We start from the raw sequence: 25,515 nt of genomic DNA on the forward strand, positions 1-25,515 counted from the left end.
TATCTGAACATGGGCTGCACGGTGGTGCAGTTGGTAGCACTGTTGCCTTGCAGCAAGAAGGTCCTGGGTTCGATTCCCAGCCGGGGATCTTTCTGCATGGAGTTTGCATGTTCTCCCTGTGCATGCATGGGTTCTCACCGGGTACTCCGGCTTCCTCCCACAGTTCAAAGACATTCCTGTTAGGTTAATTGGTCAATCTAAATTGCCCTTAGGTGTATGAGTGTGTGCATGGTTGTTTGTCTGTTGCCCTGTGATGGACTGGCAACCTGTCCAGGGTGTACCCTGCCTCTTGCTTGTAGACTGCTGGAAATAGGCACCAGCTCCCCTGCGACCCACTATGGAATAAGCGGTAGAAAATGACTGACTGACTAATATCTGAACATTAAACTTGTTATTGCTGGAAAATTGATTTTTAAAATGACTTGCTTTTGTGCATATATATATATATATATAGATATAGATAGATCTACATAGATATATTAATATCTATCTGTCAGTCTGTCTGTGAATGAGCCCTCATCTACTGTGAGGGCTAGAGAGGTGCCACTGCAAGGGTGGGCCGCGGTCAGGTAGCTGCCAACAACTCCTCAACAAAACCATGGTGACCCACAGCATGACTGAACAGTTCTTTTCAGGACTAAATTTCAAAGGCTTTTTTCAGTCACCCACAAACCTCTTAAGAGCAAACCTTCCTTCATCCTATGTGTACATGAATGTTTGTGTCCTTTTTATATATGTTGTGTTTGCAGATTGTAGGTTTTGTTGTCCTTTCCTTCTTTGCAGGGACTCCACTGGAACTCAATGCACATCCTGACAAGGTCATCTGTTGTGTCCTCCTGTGGCTACTCTCTGTACTGTGTGACCTCCACATTATGGATGCTTCCTCCAGAACAGGGGTCTCCAACTCCAGTCCTCCAGAGCTACCACCCAGAAACTTCTACATGCATCCTCTCTCCAACAGACCTGAATGAACTGAATGGCTTTTTAGCAGCCCTCTGCAGAGCTGAATGCCATGCATCTCTGCAATTAAATTGTACATGCATCCCTTTATTTCCAACCCAGCTGAATCAAGTGTCACATGTACAAATTTCAGATGTATCTCTGCATCTGAAATTTAGGTGCATTTCAGTATCTCCAACCTGTTTGAATCAAATGATGAATTATCTCACCATTTGATTAAGCTGAATTGGAGAACCAGAAATGCACCTAAATTTCATTTAAATTTATAGGCATCTGCATCTCCAAATTAGCTGAATCATTAATTCTGATGTTATTAGTTTCACAAAAAGTACTATTGAAAAATGTGTGTTGTTTACCTATGTTGTTAAGAGTAGAATGCATTTCAGAAATAATAGGAGGTACAATATGTCTACTTTTAAGGCTAGGCTTAAAACGTTCCTTTTTGATAAACTTATAGTTAGAGTGGCTTAGTTTATCCTGTGCTATCTTCCTTATTTTTTACCTCCATCTTCTTCCCTCCCTGTTGGATGGAGTAAGGGGGAGTCAGGTTTAGCCTAAACCGGCTCAGTTATGGTTGAGGTGCAAACACACCCTCCATTTCTGCTACCTGTATGACCCCTTCTCTTTTCCAATGGTTATAATCAGTCTGACAGAGAGAGGTACCCCCAATCATTGTGGTTTTTAGTAAAACAATGACCATCAGTGGGACCCTTTGTGGGGTTCCTTGAGACGCAATTGTTGTAAATAAGCGCCATTTAACTAAATAATCTGAACTGAAACTATCTCTGTAGTTATGTTGCTATAGGCTTAGGCTGCTAGAGGACATAATGACCACTTTCACCCTCTTCGCTACATTCTCACACTACTCTCCAATTTTGCATTGTTTGCTGTTATTTCAGCTTTTATCCTTGTTCTCTCTATTCTCTTCCTAGAAGCTACACCTGGCCTGGTTCTGTGTCTGCCTGTGACACCTTTCTGGAGAGAGGAATCGTCCGAGCTTCTGCTGGCAACAGCTTAATTAATGCTCACCCTCTACCGATGATCCACATATCCCTGTCTTTCAGTGTTTAACCCTTTCTCTCTCCTAGACATGGCGATTGACTGAGCTTTAACTGTAACTGTATGTGCTCTCTTTCAGACTCTAACCTTGAAAACTGGCTCAGAGTTTATCTGTTCTTTCTTTCTAGGTGAAACAACTAAAGGAGCTACATCCATTAACATTTACTTCTCCTTCCCATAGAAAGTACTCCTGGATCAGTGCTTCTGTGTTCTTTTTGTGTCTCTTCTCTGTTCTTTCAAACCCCCAGTCGGTTGTGGCAGATAGCGCTCACCCTGAGCCTGGTTCTGCTGGAGGTTTCTTCCTGTTAAAAGTGAGTTTTTCCTCTCCGCTGTCGCTACATGCATGCTCAGTATGAGGGATTGCTGCAAAGTCAACGCCAGTGACTGTCCACTGTCTCTACATGCTCATCGGGGAGGAGGGAATGCTGCAAGTCACTGACTGGATGCAATCTGCTGGGTTTCCTTAGAAACACCTAATTACAGTTAGGTCTGTAATGGATATTTGTCCTCAACCTTTAACAAACAAATCAAACAGCCATTCTGGCACCATCAGGAGTTAGGCTTTACGCAGGTCAAACAAAATAATCACTGTCCATACTGAGGGATGCGTTTCAGTTAATTTATCTACCATTGTCGGCAACCATACAGAAAGCCATGACCATCTGCAGCCACTCCTCGCCCTGGTAAAAAAACCGTATGCCCCGTGGTGCTCTTTCAAACCCGTCCCACCTGATCTATTTATGCAAATTCGCACCTGAGAGCCAAAAATAATAATAATAATAAAATAAACTAAGAATTCTAACGCTAAAGAAAATTAAACTAGAAATAGCTCCAACAAGGTCCATCCCTGAATAAAACTGCCAAATATATGAAAACATTTTTAAAAATTATTGGAGGACCAGGTGTTTCAAACTGAGCATTGTGTTTCAAACTGTGCTATGGTCAACGATGGCTTTCATTATTTACAGTTTTACTAGATCGTGCTCATGTGGTGGCAGTCTGTCCAGCAAGTGACATGCAGTACAATGGCGCCATCTAGTGGTTTAAAGTTTTAAGTTTAAAGTTCTACCTGCTACTCCAGCCTCCTCACTGACTCTTCTCCAGGCTAAGTCCTTTCGGTACTTGCCTCGATTAAAAAATAATTGGTTGAGTCATACAACTTATGCGTACCACAAACTGCCACCACAATCTTGTCTTCCATCTTCAATAAAAACAGCTTTGCCTCCGCTGCGGTCCCTCACCCAGTGTCACAGACACATCCAGTCCCTAATTGGTTGACATTATGCGGATTGAGAGAAAGTTTAGATTTTTCAACTCAAGCGAAATTCGCTTTGTGTCCATCGCGGTTTTGCTTCGCTCTATTCCAGCCTTTTGCATCGTATCACTTTGTCCCTGAATGCGCTTCCGGCGTTGATGGCCCTGGGTTCACCAGAGACGGAACAAGTTTGGAGAGCATCACCTACTACTCCAGGAGCAGCGTCTGGTTCACGGTCGCTTTCAGCAATACTTCCATCTATCCAGGACCCAGCTTGAGGAACTGCTGCCCCATGTTGGGGGACGAATCAGCCTCCGGGACAACAATTACAGGCACTGCATCCCTGCTGCAGAACACCTGCCCATATGTCTTCGGTGAGTAAATAAATCTCAGCTCAATAGATAAAAAGCCAAATTGTACTGTCCAAATCTTCTAAAAACCAGGCAATAGCTGATATGACAACAGAATGTAGCTTGGTAGCGTATTGAATAATTATGTAATAAGAGCTGATCAGCAACCTAGAAATCAAGCTTGTTGACATATGCATCTAAACAATACAATACTTCTGAATAAAATATCATTTTAAAAGATATTTTCAAGGACTCATACATCTCTACAGCAAGACCTCCTCTAGGCAAATCAGATCACAATCTTGTTTTTCTCTGCTCGAAATATAAGCCCCTTGTTCAGAGACGACCTGTAATGAAGAAGACTGTGAGAAAATGGTCACAGGAAGCTCAAGAAGCCCTGCAAGGTTGCTTTGAGGCTACAGACTGGGACGCACTGTGCCAGCCACATGGGCATCAATGGCATCAATGCCATGACTGTGTCACCGACTATATAAACTTCCGTGTGGATAACATCATCCCCACCAGAACCGTGAGATGCTTCCTCAGTAACAAACCCTGGATCACCAGTGACCTGAAGGACCTGCTTAACAAGAAAAAAAGAGCCTTCAGAGAGGAAGACAAAGAATTATTGAGGAGTTTACAGAAGCAACCTAAAGTCAAGATAAGAGACAGCAAGGAGGTGTACAAGAAGAAGCTGGAGAGCAAGCTCCAGAAAACCAATATCAGAGATTTGTGGACAGGGATGAAGAAGATCATGGGCTTCAAGCAAAAGGATGATCAGACCGATGGAGGTCTGGACAGAGCCAATGAACTGAACACATTCTTCAACAGGTTTGTTATGGATGTATGATTTTGTGGCCTTTTCTAATGATCTTTTTGCTGCCTTAATTAAATATATCTGCCGTTGTTGCTTATCTGCCGCACCGCTAACTGCTACAGCTTACACAACATAACTGCTGAAATCACATAAGACGCAACACATAGTCAAAGATAAACTGATACAAGGGGGGGAGGGGGGCATGAGAAACTGAGTGAGTATGAATGAGAGTAATAGGCCTTATCCAACGGCAAACAGCGACTCATAAATCCAGCTAAAACCACAAAACAACAATTGGACTCTTAACAGCTGGTGCGAGAATGTTTTGGAAATTCATGGAGATTTTATAGGTAAATCATTTTCTCCCACTCTGTCATACAGCAGCCGTGGCACTGCAATGCATAAACAACAGGCAAAGAAAATAGTTTTATAACTCAGTGTGCGGCTCCCCCGCTTTCTGGTAAAAACTCACAAAACAAACCTAGTCTACTCAAGCATGGTGTCAGACTAGATTGAAAATTAAAGAACAGAGAGAACAAAAGCAGCCTTTAACTAATGTCGAGGTAGGAAAACTTTACTGGCCGTCCGTTAACTCTTACATTACTCCTCACCTCTCATCGACTCTTTTTATTTGGCACCCCAAAGGACAATCCTCAGTCAGAGATCAGTTGTACGTTTCCACAAGTTTATTAAAACCAATCTGAATTCAGAGAGGGAGACATCACACTTACACTGGTACCTGGAAACGTCTGTTTGTTGTCTCACTGGGGGCTGCGTTACATTACATTTTATACCCCACGCTGCTATGCAGTACACATACACAATCATTCTGTCTGTGGATGTCTCCCCAGCAACAGTATCAAAGAAACAGAGATATATTTAATCATTTAATTAAAGAATTGTTTTGCACATCTTCAGGAAGTTTCTGGGTGGTGCAGAGAGGAGTACCATACCTCCCCAATACACTGCCAGCTTTTCATGGTACAGACAGAAAACAGCTGCAATCTTTAACCTTGAATAATGAACACTTATTGTGTTATGATACTAGAAGTTACTGTTAAGGTTTTTTCTAACTATCAAAAGCATAACTAAAACTCCTAATAGAAAATCAATCTATAAGCAGCAAAGTCCCAAATATATCTTAGTCTTAGCTACTAATAATAAGGCAATTATATTTCTACAATTCCCACCAGGCGATCACTCCACATAGGGTGCAGCCAGCTCCAGCCCCTGAAGTCCATCCGTCAAAGCACACATCTGATAAGTAGGAGGTTTAGATTCAGCACTCCCCTTCTTAATTGTGGCAGTGATGAAGCGAACCATCAGAGCCCTGCATGGTACACAGCAACAACCACAGGTAACCATTATGCCAACACGGATAGCAATAGAAATCATTAATGACATGACTAAACCTTTCCATTTTCCAAACATATCAGTGAACCATTGCTCCAATGCATTGTCAATCCCTGAATGCTCGTGCATAGTTTTACTCAGTTCTCAATCCTTCTAAGGCTCGGGTGACAGATCCGTCAGGAGCGGTGTTATTGGGGATAAAAGTACAACACATATCTCCAAACATGGCACAGACACCCCCTTTTTCAGCTAGCAACATATCCAATGCCATTATGTTTTGTATGGCCATGAGAGAGGTGGGGGCTAGTTGTTCTGAGAGACCTTCAACGGCATTCTGGGTTAAGTTGGCCAGTCGTAGTACATTGTAATGAATATAATTAATGCGATCTACATTCTTGTTAGGAGTTATTGGAATAAACGCTGAGATTACGGGGATATTTTCAAAGCCGGCTGCTACTTGATTCGCTAATTTATACTCATCTGAGACTCCGATTGCAACAATATAGGTGGGAGAGTTCTGTGTGAGGTCGAAGGAGTTAGTTGAGAGCTTCTTTAACACATGTCTGCGCCTCTGAGCTGTTAGGGTAGAGGGTAGATGAGTGTTATTAGTTCTTTTTATGGCTTCACCAATTAACATCAGTGGTGCCTGTAATCTGACCATAGCACACACTCCCCAGGCTTCCTGAAGGATCCTAATCAAATGTCTCCTGTCACTGTCACCATAATAATAGTATAAACCAGCTCTAGCCCACCTGCCAATGTTTGAACTAGGTTGTTCTGTTACCCCAATCCTGTGGGATTTCACCTAGAAGCACAATAGCATTTGAAGAGGTAAAATTGAAACATGTATAGCTTCCATTGCCTTTATAAGGAGTAAATGGTCTTAGCTGCTAATAATAAGGCATTTATATTTCCACACCAACATAGCCATAATGCTGAGGCCTGTTGAAAAGCACATGGCAGAAATTTCAGCTTAACTGAAAACTTAAAACAAAAAGGGGGAAGATTGCCACCCATCCCAGTTCAGAACACCAAGGTAGCTCCAAATTACTCAGAGGAGGAACCTAAAACTCAGGCCAGTGGCTAAAACCAATCAAAACTCCCACAAGGTGAAACAGGTGCCTTAAAATCATTCTATGGTGTTCCTCTACCAGCGACACTATAATAACATGCAGAAGATTCATTTTACAGGGAAATGATTCCATATTTGACCCAGATTGTGTGCATTTTTGATTTTTCTGCTTTTGAGTCAAGTTAAATTCTCTCCTCAGCTCTGTGAAATAACTGCAGCATTAGACTTGACACAGACATGCAGCTGCCTGAAAACAAAGATAACACTTCTGCACACAGCAGAAGCTCGTCTCTGCTGAGAGCTCTGATAAAGATTGTAACTCTACCCTGCATGTGTCAAACTCAAGGCCCGCGGGCCAAAACCAGCCCACCAGAAGTTTGTGATTCTCTAGAAGTAGAACCTTAGATATGATAACCTTTTCTCTCAACATGGGGAAGTAGGAAAACAGCAGAAGTCTCTGTGCTGGTTCAAAGCAACAGGTCCCATTTCTCAAAAGTCATAAATTGAAGGATAATTTGAAAAATGTCACAACATATTTTGTGTAACTGTGTCAAATCTGCAATTAGTTCAAAATCAAAAATCAAAAGGTTTCATTAAAAGCAGGACTGGGCAGCGTTCCAGTCCACAGTGCTCCATGGAAGCAAATAATGATTGATTTCACTAACATGGGAGCAGAACACAAAACTGAAGGAAAAGGTTCCTTCTAAAAAGGGAAAGACCAGGAGATCACACCATGGGAATGCCTCAAATCATGAGATCTGACGATCATTTTCTCCAATAAAGATCCAGGGGAAGCTGAAAAATGAATGGGAGAAAAACATTAATTGGTGCAGGTTTTCAAACCAGCATCTCATGGGTTAGTATGGAGAACTAACAGAACTATGTATACAAAAAGAAAAATGGGCTAAAGTCTGCAGACACAAAATGAACCTGGATTGAAGCTCTAACTAGGTTTATTTAATCTGAGATCCTCTCCAAATACAACAGTATATGTCAGTCTACATGAGATACTAACAACTTCACCTATAATATAAAGATCTGATTGAATATGTGAAACAAACAATGATGAAAGTTTTTCAACAGGTGATGCTCATCCAGAAGAAAGACGGTGTTCCTAGGAAATGCAGCTCATTTGTTAACAATAAAATTTTCTCCTATAGGTGGAAGTTTTGCTGACTAATCATAGGCTGGACCTATGAAACATTATGAGCACAGACCAAATGACCAAGGTTCTGACTGACTTATGAACCTCACTGACCTGACAATGATAACATGACACCCAACAGACAATACCTTTAAGGTGGACCCCACTAAGACCACCTCATTGATTCTTGGTGAATAAAAAACTATTGAAGCGTTCAAAACAGACCTAGTGGAAACAAAAGGGGTTATGAGGAAACAATTTGCATTTTAAGAATAATAGAAGGAAAATAATGTTCAAATTCTTGCAAATGAAATTGCTCTGACAGAGAAATAAGTAAGTAGTGTGTGAATGTGTGTGAATGGGATTGACTGATTTCATTATAGAGCGTCTTTGAGGGACCTTAAAAGCGCTAATAAAGGTCTGACGTTCTGATGATCATTGCCAAACTTCTGTCTCAATAAGGTTTCCAGAATCTTTTCCAAAATCATATAAAGATAGTAAAGGTTCTACCTGTATTGAAAATACTGATAAACATAAGAAAGCTAATGTGTCTTCAGTCAGAGGCTTCTTCAGATCTGCTGTAAGACGGAGCGCTACAGGAGATCCTTCCTGCCCACAGCCATCAGCATCTACAACGGCTCTTTGAGGAAACCTTCATAATATGAGCTATAACAACATTTAGTTTCCCTTTGGGATTAATAAAGTATTTTTGAATTGAATTGAATTTGAATTGATAGACCTGTCTTCAATTTTTTACAATTATTTTACAAACAGAGTAATTAAACTTTTATGTGGCCAATGTCTCTCTGTTTTGTCTGTCTGTTTTTGTGAAATGAGTCTCTTTCATGTTATGTAAAAATTAGGGTATATGTACACGAATTTACATTTAATTGAAATTGTTTTCTGATAGGTAACTAATTGGAATTTTGAGTTTTTAGGTCTGGGGAAACAGTTCAAACAAGAGGTAAACTGGGGAAGCAGTCCTGGCCATGGACCGCCTGCTTGAAGGGTAAAAACATTTTAAACTGTCTGACACTCCGTGTTATTTATTAAATAAGGTATCACAATAATAATTAGAGGCTACAAGAGCAGGTCTGGTCCTCAACAGTACCATAATAATATTAGGTCAGTTCTTTATGGTAAAACAAAAGGATTTTAACAGATGTTTGGACTTTTTCCAGTCAGGTTCAGAATGATCAAATTAGACTCAAATTTAACACAAGATGAAACGTACCTTAACAGAATTACTGGACTGGACTGAAATGGAGACAACTTGAGTTAATTGAAACAAACACAAAGTGTAATTAAAAGGGAAGAACTATAGCTGATTGAAACTGTACAGGTGCGTTTTTAAAAGTGGATTAGACAAACTAAGATTATAAGACATACACTGAAAGACATTTGGAGTGACATTTACTTGAAGAAATCTAGGAAAGTTTTTTCACTCAGAAAATCCAAGTAAAATTCACAAAAGGGAATTCTTAAGTAAATTTTAGTTGAATATATTTGTTTTTCTAACCATATAATTTAAGTGACATTTACTAGCAATTATCAATTAAATTTCATTGAATTTTACTCTCTCTTTGTTTGTATTCTTTACTAATAAAACTGTCCTGAATTAAATTATAAATCTTACCTAAAAAATAATAGCTATTCAGTTTTTTAAAAACCTTTATTACTTACTTTCTTGTAAGAGGGATTTTAAAGTAATTTTTATACAATATTTTGCCTGTTTTAATATTCTTTGTATTTACCTACATTAGTTTTTTTTATATATAATAAACAGCAATATGACAATACATACAAATCAAAAAGCAGTTCTGTTTAAATACATTTGTATTTTCTATTTTAAACACGCGCATGTCTGCAAAAATACGTTTTCCAACAATTCTGCATGAACAAAATAGTAAATGATTTGTCCCTGAGAGAATTACTTTAAGCAAGAGCACTTTAACACAAACATGCTAAACAGGACCCTTTAATCCTTAAACCAGTTTTTGAACCATTCTTTTACATTTTGTTTAACAAGAAACAAAATGACAACTTCAGTGCATTTAAATCTAACGTTCTATGCCTTTTTTGTCCTAAACTCACATAAGAAACTAAAAGAAAAAAGTATGACAACAAATAACAATTGACACGCTTTCTTTTGGTCCAACAGCCTGTGGCAATACTAATGTGGCCTAGATAGTTTAAAACAGTGCAAAATGCAGAAAATATAAACATCCATAAACCCTAAGTGCCCTTTTTCTTTTTTCTAGGAATGCACTCTAGATGACACCAACACAAACCTAGTGGCAGTCTCTTCATCGAAACAATAAACCAAAACTATAAAACTGAGCCTGCATTCCAAATAAACAATGACTCTCACAAACATGTTCAGTTACACTGGAGTTTTTGCCGTAGGGACTGAACTTTGGGTGACAGTTTCAGGACATCTAGCTCAAGGAAGAGCTTCAGAAATACTTCAAACGTGTACTTCAGTTTTGGTGGGTAACTTAAGTTCAGTGCGTAGATGATCCCCATAAGCAGGAGGCTGGCCTTCGCAACACTTGGACAACTGTGAAGTACCTCAGCTCCCTCGACGACAACGGAAACATCAGCATGTGAGATCAAAAGTGCTGCATTTTCTTAATGTTAATGTACAATACTGATGTGCCTGTTGGCTTGCAAATGTTATGTTACAGGATCGATAAAGGTCTATAGCAGCTGTAAAAATCCTAAACTGTTGGAATTTACCATGTAGTCCTTAATAAGTTCCTCTGCAGACTCGCCAAGAAATTCCATCATGCAGCGAATTATGGTCTCGCGTCTAGGTTCAACATGTTGCTGTTGAAGACAAGAGTTGATGAAAGTAGGTGATATAAAATCACACATGCATACATAACAAAAAGTAAATACTGTCTAAATATTAAATTATAAAAAAAGAACCACAAGATATCCACGATGAGCTTTGAAATATCAAATAACATTTTGATTCTGTTGATGCTAATGATGATTGCCATAAAGTGTCATTCTGTTTTTTTTGTTGTTTTTTTTAAATTAGTTGTGAATTCAGTTTACAGTAACAGCATGCAACACCTTACCTGACTGAGTGAATTGAGCATTCATCTTATTTTAGTGCCAGGAACCCTGCCTTTTTTGCTGAATAGAGAGCTGCACAGTGGTGCAGTTGGTAGCACTGTCACCTTGCAGCAAGAAGGTCCTGGGTTCAATTCCCAGCTGGGGCTCTTTCTACATGGAGTTTGCATGTTCTCCCTGTGCATGTGTGGGTCTCTTGGCTCTATTATTTGCATAGTACTTGTGCACTTCAACTCATAACTTCTAAGGTGCTCATTGTACCATGCATTGTTTAGTATGATGACAAAAACTGGTTTGTCATGAACTAATATTATCTGTACCACCTCTGCAAAGTCAGGCAGCCCTGCAGTAGAACCACAACACACCATCATTCCAACAGCATAGTCTGTCCCTGAAAAGTTAACATTATTGCCAGTATGCACTGTAGTGACATCTGAAAATCTGCATTTCATCATGTCTTTTAGGTCATCCTTCAGTACATTCAAAGAGACCTCTGTTGATTTTGTGACTAAGAGTGAGGGTTTGACAGGATGTGATTCATGAAGATGGTTTGCAATCATGAGCTGGTGCTTGTTTGCAAGAGTCAGTAGGATATTCATGAAGGTTGAAACATCCTGTTTGTCTGACAATTCTCTTTAAGTAGCTGTGTTTGGCTTCAAATCTCATTGTCCACAGGGCTGCGACAGGACCAAATTCCCGAATAAGCTTGGGATAATGCTCAAGGAAGTGGTGTTTTGGGATGAGCTTTTGTTGTGGAAAAGCATCAACGAATAGTCTTCGGTGTTCAGATATTAAACTGTCAAGATAGCAAACAGTTTCTTGTGTCTGACTGGGAGACATTACAAGATCTACTATGTCTTTCAAAGTAATCAACATCTGCCACACAGGTTCTTTTTCTGGCACTCTTAAACCTATTATCAGAGGCAGCAAACGTAGCAAGCACCAGTTTCGTGAGCATTGCTGCCTACTGATTTTCGGTTTGCAAAGTTGCCAGGAATGAGATGAGGTCTATTTGTTTTATCGTTCCACTTACAGGTCCTTCTCAAAATATTAGCATATTGTGATAAAGTTAATTATTTTCCATAATGTCATGATGAAAATTTAACATTCATATATTTTAGATTCATTGCACACTAACTGAAATATTTCAGGTCTTTTATTGTCTTAATACGGATGATTTTGGCATACAGCTCATGAAAACCCAAAATTCCTATCTCACAAAATTAGCATATCATTAAAAGGGTCTCTAAACGAGCTATGAACCTAATCATCTGAATCAACGAGTTAACTCTAAACACCTGCAAAAGATTCCTGAGGCCTTTAAAACTCCCAGCCTGGTTCATCACTCAAAACCCCAATCATGGGTAAGACTGCCGACCTGACTGCTGTCCAGAAGGCCACTATTGACACCCTCAAGCAAGAGGGTAAGACACAGAAAGAAATTTCTGAACGAATATGCTGTTCCCAGAGTGCTGTATCAAGGCACCTCAGTGGGAAGTCTGTGGGAAGGAAAAAATGTGGCAGAAAACGCTGCACAACGAGAAGAGGTGACCGGACCCTGAGGAAGATTGTGGAGAAGGGCCGATTCCAGACCTTGGGGGACCTGCGGAAGCAGTGGACTGAGTCTGGAGTAGAAACATCCAGAGCCACCGTGCACAGGCGTGTGCAGGAAATGGGCTACAGGTGCCGCATTCCCCAGGTCAAGCCACTTTTGAACCAGAAACAGCGGCAGAAGCACCTGACCTGGGCTACAGAGAAGCAGCACTGGACTGTTGCTCAGTGGTCCAAAGTACTTTTTTCGGATGAAAGCAAATTCTGCATGTCATTCGGAAATCAAGGTGCCAGAGTCTGGAGGAAGACTGGGGAGAAGGAAATGCCAAAATGCCAGAAGTCCAGTGTCAAGTACCCACAGTCAGTGATGGTCTGGGGTGCCGTGTCAGCTGCTGGTGTTGGTCCACTGTGTTTTATCAAGGGCAGGGTCAATGCAGCTAGCTATCAGGAGATTTTGGAGCACTTCATGCTTCCATCTGCTGAAAAGCTTTATGGAGATGAAGATTTCATTTTTCAGCTCGACCTGGCACCTGCTCACAGTGCCAAAACCACTGGTAAATGGTTTACTGACCATGGTATCACTGTGCTCAATTGGCCTGCCAACTCTCCTGACCTGAACCCCATAGAGAATCTGTGGGATATTGTGAAGATAACGTTGAGAGACTCAAGACCCAACACTCTGGATGAGCTAAAGGCCGCTATCGAAGCATCCTGGGCCTCCATAAGACCTCAGCAGTGCCACAGGCTGATTGCCTCCATGCCACGCCGCATTGAAGCAGTCATTTCTGCCAAAGGATTCCCGACCAAGTATTGAGTGCATAACTGTACACAATTATTTGAAAGTTGACGTTTTTTGTATTAAAAACACTTTTCTTTTATTGGTCGGATGAAATATGCTAATTTTGTGAGATAGGAATTTTGGGTTTTCATGAGCTGTATGCCAAAATCATCCGTATTAAGACAATAAAAGACCTGAAATATTTCAGTTAGTGTGCAATGAATTTAAAATATATGAATGTTAAATTTTCATCATTACATTATGGAAAATAATGAACTTTATCACAATATGCTAATATTTTGAGAAGGACCTGTATATGGGAACTGACGAATCTAATTGTTGAGCTCCATGAAAGAAAAATATTGCTTCTTAATGAAGACATCAAAAGCCAACGCCAATTCCAATTGAACAATGCCTTCAAGAAGGTCATATAAAACATCTGGAGGGTACCCAGATGTAACATGGAAGTGGTCAAGTTTTTCAGACAGTGCACATTGTTTTATCACACCATAGCAAGGGGAATTGTTCACACTGGACGAAGCTGTCTGAACATGTGCTGCATGTTGCTCCTCATTTCTCAGCTGGAAAAACCCGGAACCTCAACTCTTTAGACTGAAAGTCAGAACGCTCCCCAAGACAGAAACGGCACACATAGGAGCTTGAAAAGCTTTCAACAAATCCTGCCACGGAATGGGCTCCCAAACTGTCTCCCACCACACACACCACAGTTCCTTTGATGACCTTTCCCAGACTTGGAACAAATAGGCCATCTTTTTCCAAGTTTCTCAAATCTATAAGCAGTGGGTCCAAAACATTTTGGAATCCAAATGTCTTAGTGTCTACTGCCTTACACAGAACAGCTAAATAAATAGATGTCAATGCTGATTGAGACTGTAGAGGAATGTTTCCCAACATCCAATACACAGCTGTGTATTTTTCTGGAAGTCCCCAGAAGATTACAAACCTCAAAGTCATCCATGTACAGAATAAGACAAATTCTGTCCTCTTCAGAGAAAAAAACATTGTTCTGGAAGTTCCATCCATCACGAAATGATAGGTACTGTAAGGTTCTTTCACAATTACCATTATCTTGTACCTTTTCTTGGATATGTTTATTTTTTAGAACCTGTAACAAGGACTGCAATATTGGTACATATTGGAATGTTTTGCTCTCTCGGTCCTCAAGTATGTACTTTTTTGGTTCCACTACAGAGAACGTTTTCTTCAGAAATTGTCTTCTCTTGTAATAAGTAGAAAAAGGGCCATCTTTCGCCAAAGCTGAACTTATGAGGTGTGCCTCACTGAGAGTTTTTACCAAATCAGAGATTACAGCTTTATCCAAGTCACAGTTATGGGTCTTCAGAGTAGACTATCAAATATTTTAAAACAGGAGCTGATGCATTGCAGGATATGAATTGAAGCTCATCCACAATTTCATCAATGCAATAGTTCGACACATTAAAGGTGCTCTCTAATTTAAGAAATATGTGGCCAAACTTCTCCTTTATGACCTGAGATCAACCTTCTGGTTCCTCAATCAACGGTTCAGAATCCTCCCAATCTCTGACAAACAATGGCTCATCCAGGGCAACAGCCATATCAGGGTATTTTTTTCAAGACTTCAGTTTTAAAGTCTTCAGGGCCTTGTGGAGAATGTTTCCTGTGTCTATGAGTAGCAAAAGTTGAATATATATTTGTACTGTAGTCTTTGAATGCACATTGAACTACTTCAAACCTCCTTAAATGACTTCCTATATGTTCAAAGTAATGCTTCTCTGAGTCAAAACAACTCAAATTACATAGGACACAAGTAAAAGAATGAACTTCCTTCGATGTCACTGACTCGGGGTGTTGTTTGGATAAATGCACCTGAAGGGCATTGAATGTCTTGAAAGAACAAAGGCAATCTGTGTAGAGGCAAGGGACTGCCTGGCCATGACTGACAATTCCATGTTTTAGTCTATAGTGTTTCAACAGTCCTTTTCGTTTTTCAGCTTTGAATCTACATGTTTTACACAGCCATCTCATCTCTGAGCTTCCAGCGTGATTCCAACCAGCCATCAACGGTAATCTCAAAGACTGTTTTGAGTCATTAGAAGCAATGATAGAAGAGAAATAGATTTGTTTCAGACGACACGGTGTTAACTGCTGACAACTGCAGTCAAGCCAACCTCCAGTACAAGTAGTCAGCCCTCATGTGGTTCTGAGCACACAAACATAATGAATTAGAGTAGTCATGCTTGCAAATTGCTTTCAAAATAAAAGCTGAATATGACTCCTGTTAGGTACACTGTAAACTAAATAAAACAAATTACACAGGAACAGTCCAACATAGCCACGTCCACAAAAAGTATTAATCCCGACCCCATATCCAAAGAGCAGTGAACATTTGTGTTAATAAAATTAAATGAAAACTAAAACCTCCAATTTTATTTTCGTGTTTTTGACTTTAGTTGATTAATGTCAATCTCGCCGTTCCATGTTATAAAATTATGTTTATGTCTGCCTGTGAATACAGAGCTATAATATTTTTACCTTTTCCATTGTTTTGTGTGGGAATTTCATTGTTTATCATTTGGCAATGTCAGTTTGGAAACAGACAGTTTTGTTTTAATATTATGGAACCATACGAAAACAGAGACAAGGTACAAGTCAGGCTGATGGAAGACCATAAATAATGCGTTCATAGAGAGTGTGCCCATCTATTGAAAACTTCCATGTATGGAACACAACACAACTTGGCCAATAAAGTGTTTCTGATTCTAATGAAGTGTTTTGACATGCAAGTAAATGAGATTTGAGACAATATTTGATATAGTTCTCCAGAAGTGTTTAACAGAGGTTGATATGGATGGAAAAACCACGATCTTAAGAAAAAAAATATATATATATTAAAAATTTAAAGTTGCCACTGTGACTTGGTCTTTGGAAACTAACAGTTTATGGCCTCCTTACACTAATATGGAGTAGCACTTTACATTATTTGACATGCTTACCCCTCAAAGCTCTCTGGTTTTGAAGTACACTGGCAGTATGCTAGCAGTAAGTTTGTGATGGTGTGGTAAACATTCTTGCTTACATGAATTACTTACCCTGCCATGCAATTGCAATGACTTCACCATCCTCCTTCACAATAGCCAAGGTCTTCAGAGGTGTTTTACTTGATCTCTGAGAGTGGTTTACCTTGAAATATAAATGACTGTCAGGCTAACGTCACCGTTAAGGAATATTGCCTGTTTGTTGACACTACTGCTAGCTGTTTAGGGCTTAGGTTCTGGACCCACCCGCTGACGAAAAGGTTTTTACAGGCTTTCATCTGCTGTTTGGTATAGTAGGATATTTGAAGGACCAGATAGTTTGTGATATCAACAGCCTCAATTGTCTGCAAATCTTTAGGTTCGGTCAAAAACTCACTCAGGTATGGGTATGGGTCACATCTAACATGTGTTAATTAGTTCTTTGTATCTTGTCTTGAAACTGCATCTAAATCCCATCTGATATCGCAACACCTTCATGCGTCATCAAAATCAGGTGACTTAAACCCAACTTTTCTTGAACAAGCTAACTTATCCTGCTATCAGTACAGCGGTACCCAGAATAGCTTGCGCACACGTCTCTTGAAGTAACAGTTTCCACTACTACTGTAGTAGTATGGGAAGTATGTGTGGAACTTGCCAAGTACGTATTTGCTTGGCAAGTACATAGTTGGCAAAAGAGAGAGCACCTGCAATGAAATGGTATCTTCCCGCCAATTAAGGAGGCCCCTAAGCCCACCAATGCACCGAAGGCCCCGCCTAACGCCGGGTCCCAGTGCATGCACCGGTCCAAAACCCCGGCAACATACCCGCCAGGACCCAAGCCCCCCAGGCACAGCCAGGACCCAAGCCCTGGGGGGACACACTCCAGGAACCACGAGCCCCCAAGCCCACCACAAACCTACCCAGGAGCAGCACGGCCACCAGGCCAGTAACCTATGTCCAATCCTGGTGTTCTCTGGCAAATGCCAAGCGTCCTGCATGGTGTTGGGCTGTGAGCACAACCCCCATTTGAGGACGTCAGGCCCTCATACCATCCTCATGGAGTCGGTTTCTAACCGTTTATGCAGACACATGCACATTTGTGGCCTGCTGGAGGTCATTTTGCAGGGCTCTGGCAGTGCTCCTCCTGTTCCTCCTTGCACAAAGGTGGAGGTAGCGGTCCTGCTGCTGGGTTGTTGCCCTCCTACGGCCTCCTGGTGTACTGGCCTGTCCCCTGGTAGCGCCTCCAGGCTCTGGACACTACGCTGACAGACACAGCAAACCTTCTTGCCACATCTGGCATTGATGTGCCATCCTGGATGAGCTGCACTACCTGAGCCACTTGTGTGGGTTGTAGAGTCCGTCTCGTGCTACCACAAGCGTGAAAGCACCACCAACATTCAAAAGTGACCAAAACATCAGCCAGAAAGCATAGGTACTGAGAAGTGGTCTGTGGTCCCCACCTGCAGAACCACTCCTTTATTGAGTGTCTTGCTAATCGCCAAAGATTTTCCCCTGTTGTCTTTTCAGTTTGCACAACAGCTGTGAAACTGATTGTCAATCAGGGTTGCTTTCTAAGTGGACAGTTTGATTTCACAGAAATTTGATTTACTTGGAGTTATATTGTGTTGTTTAAGTGTTCCCTTTATTTTTTTGAGCAGTGTACCTTTTCATGGTTTACAATTAATTCTGAAATGTGATTATAATGTCAGAAAACTGCATATAAAGTTGTCTAGTTTTCACCAGCAAGTGTTTTACTACTGGAGAATGCTGTACAAACAATTTCACACCTCATACAACTCCACTATGGAATAACAGATGCATTCTCCACAAAAACAGATCCCATTATTTTAAAGAATGGATGGACAGAAATATTTGGTGTATTATGGACTTAGTAGATTCAAATGGACACTTGCTATCTTACAATGACTTTAGCTTGAAGTGGCATTTATTCATCCCAAACACTGTGTTATTAATACTATCCCTAAACAATTCTTGCTCTTGGCAAAAAAAGTTCTATTTCATTTCAATTCTATATCTAGACTTCCAAATCTATTTGTAGGAGATATTCAATTTCATGTAAAAAAAAAAAAAAAAATGCAACAACAACTTAATTAGACAAAAGCTAACCAGTGATCTCTATCCAAAACAATATAGAATACAGGAATTTAAAGAAATGGATCCCATTAAGAGCAAAACGTTAAGAACAGATAATTTCAGGTGACTACCTCTTGAAGCTCATCAACAGAATGCCAAGAGTTTGCGTAGCAGTAATCAAAGCAAAAGGTGGCTACTTTGAAGAACCTAAAATATAAGACATATTTTCAGTTGTTTCACCTTTTTTGTTCAGTATATAATTCCACATGTGTTAATTCATAGTTTTGATGCCTGCAGTGTGAAACTACGATATTTATATTATAGTCATGAAAATAAAGAAAACTCTTTGAATGAGAAGGTGTGTCCAAACTTTTGGTCTATATATATATATATATATATATATATATATATATATATATATGCATTAATCCATTATTTTTACTAGTTTTCAAATCCTATTCTTATTCTTGAACTCTATATCTTTCCTTTGTTTATTTAATACAAGTAGTTTTTTGCTGTTTTATTTTTCTTAACCCTTTTATTTCTTTCAAATTTATTACCTCTCAAATATATTTGAAACATGTTTTTTTTCCCTACAAATATAGTATTTTTAAAATTATTTTACTGTCCTTTCATAGCACTGATATATTTCCCCTCTAATTTTCCCCCATTGTATTTTTTTTACCCAACGGATTTCAAATTAAAATAATTTGAAAAATAATATATTTTTAAAAACACAAAACATGTTTTAAATATATTTGAAAAATATAGATTTCAAGAAAAAAAATATGATTTGAAAATTAGTGGTTTGGATAAAAATAGTGGGTTAAAATATATCAATTGTTAAATAAATCTCCTCTTTTTTATTTTGTTGCAAAATAATAATTTTATTTTGTTGGCCCAGTAATTATTTTTTTGAGTCATTTATTTATTTCTGTATTTATTGTTTCATTATGGCAGGATCGGTCCTCCATAGTAAAAGACCCTCCTTCTCTTCCTAGACGGGCCCCGCGATATTTTACGTAGTTTGGATGTTCCCGACGGTATTCACTTTTTTGTTTTAACAATATAAATAATAATGTAATACTTTTAATGCAAAGTTTCTCCGCCAGTTCTCGTGGGTGTAGGTTTAACGGGTTGTGATACTGATTTAAAAAAAAATATATTTTTTATTTTATTTTATTTAATTTTTAGCGGCAGGTCAAAGGCTACAAACAAAATGGCGGAACACCGGTTTGTTTCTACAGTGCTGTGACCGTCTACTTTAATGCTGCGGAGTCTCTTAGTCCCTGCTCGCAGCTAATCGCTTCTCTTGGTTGTTGTATGGAAAAATACTTCGGCCGAGTCTCCAGGTGAACACAGACGGAAGGAAGCCCACAGCACAGCGGCTAGCAGCTGCAGACCTGCCCGCTGTGTGACGAGAGCTTCCTCGTCGGGGAGCAACATCACAGAGCAGATACATTGCTTATTAATACTCCCCTAGGGTTGGAGGGTCTTCATCAGCGCTCCGTCAGGATCCAAATGCATGACATTAAAACTCCAATAAGTGGCAAAGATGAACAGAAAGAAGGATAAAGGATTCGAGAGCCCGCGGCCTTTTAAATTATAAGTATTTTCTATAATATGTAAGAAATCAATATAATTTGATATCTGAAGTAAAGTGTTTTAAATAGTCAGAGACATTGGCATTCTGTTGATATTTTCTAGTGTTTCTCATGTGTTTATTTTATTCTGTTGTTGCTTTTACGACCCACCAGGTGGTGTGCATAAACAACATCAATTTCCAAAGGAAGTCTGTCATTGTGAGTATTGATAAGTATGGGATTGACCTTCCAGGTCTGAAACGTTTTGCTGCAGCTAATTGTCCTAAATCTTCATCCATCGTTCAGTCTTGATGTGTTATCTATGCATCTAAAATAGAGCACAAATATCCTTTATTGTCCCTCAGTGAGGAAATTCAGGTGTACGTAAAAGGCAAACGGAAGCGTGCAAAGTGGCACAAAGATAAAAAAAATATATATATATAAAATAAAAACTGGCCAAAATCAGGAAAAAAATACTGTACCGTTAATAAAAAATAGCATACTCAGGTTGAATGAAATGTGCAACGGAGTAGGGTGATTTTGAAAATGTACAAAATGTGCATGCATTAGTAATTAGTGTACAATTACCCACATAAAGACCCACTGAGATCTAGATCTGTTTCACAATGATGACCTGTCTTAGAGGTCAGCAACACACCTCATGATAATTACATCACACAAAAGAAGATTTCAAACGATAAAAAAAAAAAAGAAATTATTATTAATTTAAGAAGTCCATACAGTTTAGGAGCTACAAAGTACAGTCAGTACAGGCAAGGTTCAACAGAGTCAGTCTTCCACTGAGATGAGCTGACATATTTTCAGTTTATAAAGTGTCCCAAGTGGAGGAGGCAGGAAAACCAGTTTATCTGCTCCGTCTGGATAAGCTCCACTGATCAAGTCTTTTAGTACATTTCAAACCTTTTTGTGTAACTGGATAAATGAAGGCCAGGTTATTTGTATGTTTCTACTCAGTAAGACCTCTGCTACGTCACACCTTCCTGTCATCCACTTTGCAGGGCTACGTGGAGCTGACCATTTTCCCCACAGTGGTCAACCTGAACAGGATCAAGTTAAACAGCAAACAGTGCCGTATCTACAGGGTCAGAGTCAACGAGCTCGAAGCCCCCTTCATTTACAATGACCCCACACTGGAAGTGTGCCACAACGAGTCCAAGCAGTAAGTAGAACTGGAGGTTCTTTCACACAAGGGGGATTGACAAACTTCAGCTGATTGTTAGGTGTCACAATAGCTTTTTGACTTTTTTGTGTTTACTTTCGAGATGTTTTTGCTATTGATGATACATCTGTGGAATTTATCTAAGCATGTATTCACCCCAGGAAAGTTCTTTAGTCCGCTTGTTTGATCTGGACCAAAAGTGAACTTTATTTTTGTTGTTTGGTGCGGTTTGCTTTCACGTTGTACTTTTTGCAAGTGAACTATTACTTGTAAACAAAGCCACGCAGGATGATCATTGCTCCCATTGGACAGAAATGATGAGGGCGGGACAGAGCACAGACCCGGAAATGGAGGAAAACAACTTTGTGCTGTTATTACAGCTGCAATATTATTATGAGAGTCGAGCAGCTAATGCAACACAGATTTTGCAAAGTTCTATTAATAATTTTGGAACGAATGCATGTACCCTGTCCCACAACATGCCAGTAGTGTTGCTAAGCAACACAGAGCTGATCAGGCACGATTTCAGTACAACGTACACCTTTGCTATCGGCTACTGTGGCTCGTTAAGTCCAAAGAGACGTTCGTTTTTTGTAGTTGGTTCAGAACGGGGCCCATTCGTATTCAGACCATAAGCGAACCGCAACAGTCCGTTTGGAAGCGGACCGAGACCACCTCAAAATGTGGGTTTTGGTCCGGTTGTTTGGTCGGGACCAGGGTTCGCTTGAATGTATTGACACCTGCACAAAAGGTCCAGACCAAGGTGGGAAACGAACTCTGGTCCAAAAGTGGCAGGTGTGAATACACCCTATGAGACAGAGTTGTGACATTATTAATATAGGCTTCAGCAGTTAAGCACGGTGGAGGAGCTGTAGTAATGTGGGAGATCTTGCCGAGAAGACACTGTTTTACTCTCAATATTTCAAAACTGTGTGAATAATTGTAAGTAAAGTTTATTTAAGCATCTTTCTCAGACAAAACCATCACTAAGCTCTTCAGAAAGCCTATAAAATAACTATTAAAATTAGGTGCAAGAAATCCTGTTTGAGCAGGAAGGTTTTTAACTGCTCTTTAAAAGAGTCCACAGAGCCAACTAAACATAGCTGTAGAGGTAGACTGGTCCACAAACCAGTAAACAGGGCATAACAGTAGTCTGAACACTATGATACAAATGTGTGGATTATTCTTTCCAGTTCTGCTGGAGAGACCATATGTCGCACTTTAGAAGTGTTCCCTAAATGAGAGAAACAGGAACGAGACAAAGATCTTATATACAGGTCCTTCTCAAAATATTAGCATATTGTGATAAAGTTCATTATTTTCCATAATGTAATGATGAAAATTTAACATTCATATATTTTAGATTCATTGCACACTAACTGAAATATTTCAGGTCTTTTATTGTCTTAATACGGATGATTTTGGCATACAGCTCATGAAAACCCAAAATTTCTATCTCACAAAATTAGCATATCATTAAAAGGGTCTCTAAACGAGCTATGAACCTAATCATCTGAATCAACAAGTTAACTCTAAACACCTGCAAAAGATTCCTGAGGCCTTTAAAACTCCCAGCCTGGTTCATCACTCAAAACCCCAATCATGGGTAAGACTGACGACCTGACTGCTGTCCAGAAGGCCACTATTGACACCCTCAAGCAAGAGGGTAAGACACAGAAAGAAATTTCTGAACGAATAGGCTGTTCCCAGAGTGCTGTATCAAGGCACCTCAGTGGGAAGTCTGTGGGAAGGAAAAAGTGTGGCAGAAAACGCTGCACAACGAGAAGAGGTGACCGGACCCTGAGGAAGATTGTGGAGAAGGGCCGATTCCAGACCTTGGGGGACCTGCGGAAGCAGTGGACTGAGTCTGGAGTAGAAACATCCAGAGCCACCGTGCACAGGCGTGTGCAGGAAATGGGCTACAGGTGCCGCATTCCCCAGGTCAAGCCACTTTTGAACCAGAAACAGCAGCAGAAGCGCCTGACCTGGGCTACAGAGAAGCAGCACTGGACTGTTGCTCAGTGGTCCAAAGTACTTTTTTCGGATGAAAGCAAATTCTGCATGTCATTCGGAAATCAAGGTGCCAGAGTCTGGAGGAAGACTGGGGAGAAGGAAATGCCAAAATGCCAGAAGTCCAGTGTCAAGTACCCACAGTCAGTGATGGTCTGGGGTGCCGTGTCAGCTGCTGGTGTTGGTCCACTGTGTTTTATCAAGGGCAGGGTCAATACAGCTAGCTATCAGGAGATTTTGGAGCAATAAAAGACCTGAAATATTTCAGTTAGTGTGCAATGAATCTAAAATATATGAATGTTAAATTTTCATCATGACATTATGGAAAATAATGAACTTTATCACAATATGCTAATATTTTGAGAAGGACCTGTATAAGTCAAAACCCAGAGGAGTCAAATGTTACATCAAGATTTTGAATACTGAACCTTGGAGTTGGACAAAAAGAAGCAAGAGCCTGACTGATTTTTGTATGTAGTCAGGAGGAGCTATAATCACCCTGTGTGAGTTAAGACATTAAATATGTGCACCCTATGTTATCTGGACAAAAAAAAAAACATCTTGCAGTTGTGTTTTGTATCATGACTCGTGTAAAAATAATAGTTTAAAAAAAAGCCTCCAAACAGTCAACCTCTGCCACCAAGGGTTTTTACTGACAGCTTATCTGAGCTGGACATGTTCAGACTTTCTAATTAAAGTGGACAACAATTGTTTCATTTGTGTCTGAATAGACGGAACCTGAACTATTTCTCCAGTGCCTACACAGCAGCTGTGAGTGCTGTGGACCCTGATGCTGGAAATGGAGAACTGGTTATCAAAGTTCCCTCTGAACTCTGGAAGCAAGGAGATGGTGAGATGACGACATACTTTCCTTCAGTGGTTTTTGGTGACTTCATCACATTGTTCGAAGTTTTGATAGTAACTTCTGACTTCTGACCCGTTTAACATGTTTCCATTTGAGTCCAGATCTGAAGGTGTTAAAGGTTTATATTGAGTTTTCGTTGGACCAGCCCAAAGGGGGTCTCCACTTTGTAGTTCCTGATGTGGAAGGCAGCATGGCAGAGAGGGGAGCCCATGTGTTCTCCTTTGGATACCAGAACTCCACAAGGTTAGACAATGGAGCAAAATCCTGTTCACTTTCAGCAGGTTCTGTTTAGCCTGAGGTAAATAGATAAATGATAGCAACATAAATCCTGGGAAGCTTTCCATTTTGCAACGTTGTCTGCAGTTTTATTGATCTGATTCAATATGGGCCTCATTGATTCGCCTCCTTCCCCAGGTTCTGGTTCCCCTGTGTGGACTCCTATTCAGAGCTGTGTACCTGGAAGCTGGAGTTTACTGTGGATGCATCCATGGTGGCAGTGTCCTGTGGGGACCTGGTGGAGACCATCTACACCCATGACATGAGGAAGAAAACTTTCCACTATGTCCTTCCCATCCCCACTGCAGCCCCTAACATATCTCTGGCTGTTGGGCCCTTTGAAATCCTTGTGGACCCCTACATGCATGAGGTGTGTACACAGTCATTTATCTGCTTGTCATTAATAGAAATCAGTTAATTTCTTAAATTATTAGTTGAGCAGAAAAAAAAAAAACAGTACTTCTTTATCTATCCCAGCACAGTTGGTTTAAAATCTTCACCAACAATCTGACAATTTCTGCTGCTGGTTCTGTTCGCTCATCATTATCTTCTCACAGTCATGCATTGGGCTGCACGTCTCTGAAAAACCCTGTAAAACCCAGAGAACTCTGGTTATTATCTCCTAACTTCTCAGAATTTAGAAACTTACTGAAGTTTTTGAATTGTTAAAGTGGGTTGCACGGTGGCGCAGTCGGTAGCACTGTTGCCTTGCAGCAAGAAGGTCCTGAGTTCAATTCCCGACCGGGGATCTTTCTGCATGGAGTTTGCATGTTCTCCCCGTGCATGCGTGGGTTCTCACCGGGTACTCCGGCTTCCTCCCACAGTCCAAAGACATGCCTATTAGGTTAATTGGTCTCTAAATTGCCCTTAGGTGTATGAATGAGTGTGTGCTTGTTTGTTTGTGTGTTGCCCTGCAATGGACTGGCGACCTGTCCAGAGTGTATCCTGCCTCTCGCCCATAGACTGCTGGAGATAGGCACCAGCTCCCCCACGACCCACTATGGAATAAGCGGTAGAAAATGACTGACTGACTGAAGTTTTTAGAACATGGTTAAGGCATCACCAGA

General features: G+C 40.2%; 1 protein-coding gene across 2 annotated transcripts in view; it reads left to right on the forward strand.

Annotated features, from left to right (window-relative positions):
* The first annotated feature begins 19,587 nt into the window (after positions 1-19,587).
* The window catches only part of taf2 (TAF2 RNA polymerase II, TATA box binding protein (TBP)-associated factor), a 42,203-nt gene continuing 36,275 nt past the window's right edge, over positions 19,588-25,515 (forward strand). For both annotated transcript variants that reach the window (XR_007037654.1, XM_047361116.1), the window contains exons 1-6: positions 19,588-20,139; positions 20,282-20,336; positions 21,137-21,297; positions 24,039-24,157; positions 24,274-24,415; positions 24,587-24,818. Coding sequence is in view for 1 of the 2 variants with exons in the window: in XM_047361116.1 (XP_047217072.1) it covers positions 20,090-20,139; positions 20,282-20,336; positions 21,137-21,297; positions 24,039-24,157; positions 24,274-24,415; positions 24,587-24,818 (759 nt within the window). In the remaining variant the exon portion in view is untranslated. The remainder of the gene's footprint in view (positions 20,140-20,281; positions 20,337-21,136; positions 21,298-24,038; positions 24,158-24,273; positions 24,416-24,586; positions 24,819-25,515) is intronic.

This window comes from Girardinichthys multiradiatus, chromosome 3 (assembly GCF_021462225.1).
Source record: "Girardinichthys multiradiatus isolate DD_20200921_A chromosome 3, DD_fGirMul_XY1, whole genome shotgun sequence".
Classification (NCBI taxonomy): domain Eukaryota; kingdom Metazoa; phylum Chordata; class Actinopteri; order Cyprinodontiformes; family Goodeidae; genus Girardinichthys; species Girardinichthys multiradiatus.